Source organism: Myotis davidii, unplaced genomic scaffold, assembly GCF_000327345.1.
Source record: "Myotis davidii unplaced genomic scaffold, ASM32734v1 scaffold57, whole genome shotgun sequence".
NCBI lineage: Eukaryota > Metazoa > Chordata > Mammalia > Chiroptera > Vespertilionidae > Myotis > Myotis davidii.
This window is the reverse complement of record NW_006289718.1, coordinates 2,393,565-2,401,785: the sequence shown is the minus strand read 5'-3', so window position 1 is coordinate 2,401,785 and position 8,221 is coordinate 2,393,565. Positions and strand designations below refer to the sequence as shown.

The following is an 8,221-nucleotide window of genomic DNA, read 5'->3' as shown; positions in this document are numbered from 1 at the left end:
ACACACCAACAGATCGTTATGAGACTAGATTGTTCGTGAGGCCAGCACTGCCCAAATCTCCTTCCTTGAACACCGGAAGGACTGAAGGCTTCTATGCACATAGAGAAGGACACGCAAGCATTCCTAGCACACCCAGCCCTCCTTCCCTGTTGGCACCATAAGAGCAAGTAAGCTAGTGGCCAAATACTGAAGGTCCGGTGCCCACACCTGAGCTTCTTAGAAACTCGGGAAATGACGGAGCTGAGAAAGGAGCCAGGCCAACCTTATCTTCAGCTTCTGGAAAATGTAAAGGCTATAAATAATACGAACAATGGTGGGGAGGGTGGGGGAGAGGCGTATGCAAGGGTAGATACTCATTCCGTGACCATCCATTATCCGGAAATCGTAAAACCCACCTTCTATTACTTTATTTATAAATCTCTCCACCCCTTGCTAAAAGTACAGTGTAAAATATATCGAAATTTCAAGCTAAAATGAATCTAAATAAATTTTGTTCTGCAGCTCTTCTGAATGTTCTGAGATAGCTATTGACACCCGGGAGGCACATAGCTCAGAGCAATGTGAATCAGCTTCACAAGTCATTCGCGGGGAATATGCGACTAGAACCAGAAAGAGTTCTGCTGGGCTCCCCCTTTCAGCCCGGCTGTGCCTCCCCCATCTCCTTCGGCTTTCTCTACCATTTACTCTGCTGGCGTTCACTGTAGCAAATGCACACCAGTGTGCACAGCTCACCACACCCTGCAGAAACTGGCACACACACACACAAAGCCTAAAGTAGCATGTGAGTCAGGTATGGTTCCTGTAATTACCACCAGCGATGTAAGGGGATGCCCGTTAATAACCAGTGCTCCCAGAAAGTGTAAATGAAGCCCACAAACTCTCTGACATTCCTCCCTTCCCTGCAGCGGCTACTTCCCTTATTAAAAATATATCTGTGGACCGGACACAGTGACTCACTTCCAGTGAGCAGAGCAGGACAGAGTGACCGTGTGACTCCTGAGATCAGACGACAGAGCACGTGGCTTCCTCCTTGCTCTCCCATGATCACCCAATCTGGGAAAGCTGGCTGCCATGTTGTGAGGACACTCAAGCAGCCATGCAGAGTCCATGTGGAGAGATGCCAAGGCCTCTGCCAACAGTCCTGTGGGTGGCCCTCAGGTGCCAGCAGCCCTGGTCACCATTATGTGTGGCCCTGAGCCAGAACCACCCAGCCAGGCCACTCCTTAATTCCTGACCCACAGAAACCGAGAGGTAATAAATGATTACCGTTTTCAGCCACTCTGATTGGAGGTCATCTGTTACACAGCGTAGATAATTACTATACAAACTCTCCAGAGGCTTCCCAGAAAACAGAAACCCACAACAACACCCTGGCACCTACCCGGGCATCTTGGTCAATCAGCTCATAATCGATGACAGAGCCGTCCTCTGCTCTTCTACCCTACAGAGGAAAAGTTAACAACATCAAATATACTCCTTTGCACATTTTTTAAGTCATGTAAGCCATTATTTAATTCACTGAACAAATACCCATTTAAAATTTTTCTTCACTTTGAAGTCTAGACCAGACCAAGGATGGATGAAATAGCTGAGGAAGTGGGGTGGGGGCTGTGCCTCACAGCATCACCCGCTTCTCGGTACCCAGTCCTGGGCCAAGCCCCTTACAGATCATCCCCGCTCGAAAAAGAAAAAGCAGCTAATGATCCTGAGTTTCTCCCCTCAGAGCATACAGTCCAGATGGAGAAGAAGCATGGCCCACGAGGAAAGCACAGCAATCTCTGGCTCTACGATGTGAAATGCAAGTGAGGGAGGATCTGTCAGGGAGTCGAGCCAGCAAGGTCTGCGGACAGTGGGGACGGGGAAGTGAGCCGGGGAGGATGTCAGCCAGGCTCGTGAAGGGCAGGGGAGAAAGCCACTCCGCAGCAGCACCAGCACCGGCGGCACGGGGAGGGAGGTGATGCCGGCTACAGCAGGTGAGAGGAGGGAATCCCAGGAAGATCAAGAAGGGAGAACCACAGTGCAGGGGACTCTTAAAAAGCAGAAAGCCTGGATTTGATGCCGCTGAAATGGTTTTTGATCAGGGGAATAAAATGATGAAAAAAGACCATTAGATGGCGGCAGGCAGGGCGGTGGAAGGGAGCAGAGCCGGGGAGGCGGCTTGGAGCTGCCCCAGGGATGGAGATGCGAGTGGGCAGGAGACAGCATCCAATCGGTCACTTGTCCTCAGGTTCCTGGGGAAAAGAATTTCTCTTCCCTCCCTGGCACGTAGGCTTTAAACTGCATACTGGTCAGAACTCCGATTTAGAAAGGAAATGCCGTTCACCCTCATTAATGTGTTAACATTAGCAAACAAAGGCCTCCCCACCCCTCTCCAGGCAAAAGACTACACAGGCCGATCTTCTCATCAGAAGTGAGAGCAGGTGAAAGAAACAACGGGGTCGCTTCCACTGGGTCCTCGGTGACCACAGAGAGAGGCAAAGCGACCTTCTTCAAGTCACGTGGCAAGAGCTGGCACATAAGTCCAGGCCAGGACGTGAGAGCCGCCCACCCCTCCTCTGGCCCACAAGTCCACCTGACCATGCCGTTTTGCTGGATAAGAAATCCCATCACAAAACAATGACAACTCTGCAGGGACAGGGCAAACCCACTGTCGGAAATGCAGCTGCCGTTTCTGATGCGGGCACAGAGGACTGAGTTAATTCACTCTCAAGTATAAAATGAGGTATGGGACTTGCCTTGGGAAGAAGCAAGAACAAAGAAATAAGCCGGAAACCAACCTTCGCGAGGGCAACCATCAGCTTGCGGAAGTCGCCGGATGTGTCGGAAATAATGTCCTTCTCCAGATCAGTCTTGTACACTTGGAAAGCAACACACGTGGGTTACGCTTCCTGCCTGTGCAGCCAGCCAGCCACTCCACCCACCTCTGCCCAAATGTAAGTGGATTTCCTAGAATGAACTGAACCCTCATCAACCCAGAGCCAGTGTTCTTTCTTATCAGTAACAAGGGGCAGACCGAGCTGGATCATATATCAGGTCACGCTCAAGCTCACCTTCGATCAGTGACCCCTTCTGAACATAAAAAAAATTGAAGGGCTACACACACACACACACACACACACACACACATACATGCGCGCGCGCGCGCGATTTATTATCCACTGAGCAAGAAAGTGCACAATGGCAGAAACTAATAAGATTTAAGTAGTACTTGTGAGTTAATTTCCATTATTCAAAATAGCATCTATATTGAAACACAGAACACATACCCATGTAAGCTGCATCATTTATCCTACCCACAGCCTCCTATACTGCTCGGTGCACACGGGTCCCCATGCCTCTCACAACAATCTCTGGGCCCACAGGTGGGAACCCCCTGAGCGGAGGCTGGGTGGCACCCAATGAATGAAAGCCATGTATACCTTCCACTTCTCCCCATCTCACCTTTTCAATAGATTTTGATTTCTCTCCTGCCTGTCCTTTTGCAGAAGTCCTAGTGGAAGGTAATAATCAAAACCCTGGCCATAAGCAGGTGGAGGAGAGGGACCTGGACCACGGCAAACCTCTGGACAAAGGGTAGGCACTTCTGCATCCGTAACCAGGCCGCCTACACTGAACAATGGCCCAGAGAGCTATGATGGGGGCTAGAGAAGCTGGGCTGAGAGGAGGTATCACAGAAGCAGGGCTACTCACTTTCCTTGTAGACTCTGTTAATTTCCTGCAGCTCCTGGTTGGTCCTGGAGCAGATGATCTCAATGAGAGAGTCCTCATCTGTGCCCAGCCCCTGTGAACCAGGAAGAACAATGTCAGCAGGCAAGTCCTCCTGGCCATTAGCTTTCTCTGATCTCAACCAGGTAAACTGCAGACATGACCAGGTCGCATGCTCCCTCCTGCATCCTACTGAGGGATCTGTACTGTATTCCTCAGCACAAGCTGATGTTATTTTCTATGCTTCACCTGAATACAAGATGGTATGGCATATTTGAGTTCAACTATATTAAATATTTTTTTTATAGTGAATAGGGAGAGACACCAAAATGTTAAAAGTGGTTGTCTTTTGGTGATGGGTTTATAAAATGGGTAACTGTTTCTTATTCCCATTTTTCTTTATTTTTCGATTTCTATAATCACCCACTATTTTAATAGATGGGAAAATAACTTTCTTTACTAAACAACTCTGGTCAGTCATTTAAAATAAAGGAATATAGAGATTTCATGTTATCATTTCCAGCCAACATCGTCAGATTTAAATTAAGTCTTTTTTTTTTAACCAGAAATAGGTAGAGATAAGATGAAATTTCTAGCTTCGCCTCTTTGAAATGTAAAATTGGGTTAATGTTAAAAATTTCATTCTTATATTTCCATTTTTGCTTGATTACTATGCACTCTTCGGGCATTTTAGGGAAGCAAAAGGAAATAATGAAGTGCCAAATAAACCTAGACATCAACGCTTTATTAAGGAATAAGAATTTGCTGGGTGATGTATTCAAATTTAATATATACACTTTTGAGCGAGCCAGACAGCTTGAAAGGACGCAATGAAACATGTATTTCAAAGCTAGCTTCATGATCAAAGTCAAGATTTAATAATCAGGACTCTCTAATACTTGTCTTTCTGAATATGGAAATATCACTTTGAACTAAGTGGAATTACAACTGTTTAAAATGTAAATCAATTATAAGGTGTTACTACAATAAGAAACTTCCTGATCCACATGAAAAGTATGTCAGCTATTAATTAAACTTATTAGAGTTTATATGCCCCTGAAAAGTGGTTTGTGTAATATAAACTAAGCCTCAGGTTAATGGTTAATTTTGAATTTTATTCTTAATCTAATCTGTGAGCCAATGCCTCTTCCTCCAGAGTTTTTCATCACAATTCATAGAGGTTCCAAGCAAAATCAAAATTTATTTTCTTCTTAGCTAAGGTTCTACCAAGCATTCTATGCAAGTGCTACAGAATGACTACCAAACATCTTCAAATATTGCAGAGGGCAGTTTTTCCATCTAACAATAACTCATGCATTGGAAATGCATGCAGACATGTAAAGCAGGTATGCAACGTAAGGTGTGTTTTCCTCCATCACTGAGATACCAGTGCTAACATCTGGACATTCCAATAGTGGTTTTATCTCTATATTCAAAGGTGACCTTGGCAATTTCTGGGCCCAGCTTTCCCCAGACTGTCTACAATTCCTATCACAAGGGCAACTTCTCCCGTAACACATGGCAGTATCACCAATGGTATCGCCAGAAGTCAAAACAAAATTTTTTTAAAAGCACACAGTTCATCTGATGTCCCTTCAAGCTTTACGGGTTTCAGAGGGGTACTGGGCTGTGAGGGCTAATGGAAGAGCTGGCATCAGGACAAAGATTTAGAAGTCAAAGCACCTTTCATTGGGCCCAATCACAAGATTACCACGGTGACTGACAGCTCAAACAGGTCTGTCTCATGTCACCAATCCTGGTAATAGATACTAGTGAAATGGCATGAGTCACAACTAATGAGCTCCTGATGAAAATAAGATACACAGATGTGCAGTGATGATAGTCAGAAGACACCTCAGAGAGGCCAGCGCATCGATGGCTCCTAAGGTCCCTGGCTTGGTTTTCAGGGAGAGTTCTTTTTATCCAGCGGGATCATGGCGTGTTGTTGACATTTATCATTCTTAATCAGATCTTCCCTGCAATATAGCCGACTTAGTGAACTCAGGGCAAGGCTGCTCAGATAAACTAGAGGAGGAAGGAAGATCTCGCCACAAACCTTTCAGCAGCCTGGAGCGACCTATCAAGTTCGCGACCCTGGACATGCCTGGTGTGGGAAGCTGCCTCCCTCGAGAGGGGCTCTCTGGGGAAAGGGATGACAACCGAACTGTGACATCGGCTCTGGTGACAGGCTCGGTCTCTTCATAGTTCAGGGACAGTGGCACCGCAGAAAACGCACTCCGACTTAGAATAAAGAATCAGAACTACAGCTTTCTCCCTAAGGCGGAAGCTTTCCCCAGGTCTGTCAGCAGAGGGCAGTATCTGATTACTCAAAGTGTTGCAGCCGCACACTATGAAAGGGTCGTTTTGTGCTTTGCGGGAACATGCTTTTATGTGTATGCATCTGTTACATCTGTATCCTGCTTGATGTTTTACGTGCACACAAAATTCAGGGTGTTTCCAAACTGAGATTCTGACGCTGTAACTTAAACTAAAATTCCATGTTCAAAAATAACTTCGAAAAGAAAAACAAGAGGAAATATGTGCTACAATACTTTAAACGAAACGCAGGTACCACTCACAACCTGAAGTCACTCTTTATGTGCACTGTGATGTTCTGGTTTTGCCCGGATTTGAATTAAACAATAGGACTGACAAGGAGGTCAGGAAAAGAAAGACCCAAGAACATGGGCAGAATTTGGGAGCATCACTTAACAAAAGCTCTGAGTTTTACTTTTGCCTCAAATATCACAACAAATCTTTTCCAAGGAGGAAGTGTAATCAAGGAAGTAGTTTTTCCAAATGGTATTTCAATTGCCCAGGTGCCGAGCAGTAGCAGCTGGTAACTGACTTCTCAGCATCATGAAATTTCTTTACAGGCTTAAAAAAAAAAATAATTGAAATATTTTTGGTACAAATCTTAAGACTTATCGCTTCAGTTCATTAAAAAAAAAAAAAGATGGTTCCAAATGAGAATTCAACAAAACCGAAAATCACCCACTTATACTCAGAAAGCTGTAATTCACAAATATCAACGGCCGAGATTGCACCCCACACGTGCCTACCTTCATGGAGGCCTTCAGCTCGGAAGCATCGTACTGAGCAGGTGTTTTCAAGAGGCCCAGAATCACGGTCTCCAGGTGGCCGGACAAGGCTGACTTGAGTGCTGACGCAAGTTCCTTCAGGGGAAAAACATGGAAATCATGGTTGGTAACCAGTATTCACGTTAAAGCTTGGGGAAAACCAAAGAGGGATGTGTTTGGGAAGCAGGCTGTGATTTTGTGACTATTCAGGGTCTTGGATCAAACTATCCCTCAGCTGCAGGCCCTTCAACAGATGCAGGTGTCAGAGACCAAAGGCTCAGACCTTCCCCTGACAGAACCCCTTCAAACCCAAGCTGATGTTGCCTCCCCCACCCCACCCCAGGCATTACAAGGAAAGCAGAGCAGGATGCAATCCCTCAGGAAGTGACACATGGGAGGGCAGTGTCCAATACACCTGCTCGTGGCCAGGGCCGGCGGAAGGCGGGCACTTTCTGGGGTCAGGGCCTCTGCCAAGAAGGAGCTGGCGTGAGTGGAGAGCAGGGACGCCGTGACCTGTGGATACTGTCCTGTGAAAGGTGTTGGTACAGCTGTGCCAAGGGTAGTCCTGAACGTATCGAGAAGGGACCGTGGCTGGAAGGGGCTCATGAAGCCTTCCTGTGCAGAACACCTCACCCAAGACCAAGAAAACGCCGGTTTGTTCATGCCACAATGGGATGGGCTGGTAGTGACGATGGAGACTAAAGCCCCATGACCTCTCTGACGTCCCCACTGCATGCTATTTCTCAAGGGTTCCACTGTCACATTAACACAGATTTTAAGTCATGAGTCGGTGGCACCCATGGATGCAGACAGATACCCCCGAATTCAATGCTGCTCTTAACCAGGCTTCCTCGGGATCACGTTTCCTACAAATCATGAGCACTGGGTGGCAACGCACTCTGCTGTTTTAATTATTTTCTCCTCCTTTCCCTTTTCCCCTCCTCTTCTCTCCCTTCTTCCTTTCTCTCCTGCTTGCCAACAGCACCCCATGGCATCTACAGTGTCCAGACCCTAGAGGTGCTTGTGGGCGCTAAGAGGTGATGAGAGAATCTTCTCACGTCATTCACAGAGGTTGAGAACTGAGATGGATCATCCTAGAAGTGATCCGGCCCGGCCCAACCCTTCCAACACCGACTTTCTCCCGCTTCCCGCCGGCACGTAGGAGGGGACATTAAAAGCAACACCTTCCAATTATAGCACCAATTTTCCAACTTGGAACTTGAGGTTAGGAAATTCCAAACTTAGCCTACCCTTGCCACTCCCCTCTCTCTACCTGTTCTCTGTTCAAACCTCAAATAGCATTTGTGGACCTACTGACGCCTTCCGCTTCTATGATAAACACCCATGAGCGCTCAGCTTCCTCTGCTCCTAATGTCTAGCACAAGGCTCTGCAATAACAGAAACTCCAGAAATGTTTGATAAATAAAACATAATTT

General features: G+C 46.6%; 1 protein-coding gene across 2 annotated transcripts in view; it reads right to left on the bottom strand.

Moving 5' to 3' along the window:
* ANXA2 (annexin A2) overlaps positions 1-8,221 on the bottom strand; it is a 40,709-nt gene that overhangs the window by 4,300 nt on the left and 28,188 nt on the right. For both annotated transcript variants that reach the window (XM_006762314.2, XM_015563010.1), the window contains exons 5-8: positions 6,768-6,881; positions 3,691-3,781; positions 2,778-2,857; positions 1,382-1,441 (exon numbers count right to left, since the gene is read on the bottom strand). In XM_006762314.2, the coding sequence (XP_006762377.1) occupies positions 1,382-1,441; positions 2,778-2,857; positions 3,691-3,781; positions 6,768-6,881 (345 nt within the window). The remainder of the gene's footprint in view (positions 1-1,381; positions 1,442-2,777; positions 2,858-3,690; positions 3,782-6,767; positions 6,882-8,221) is intronic.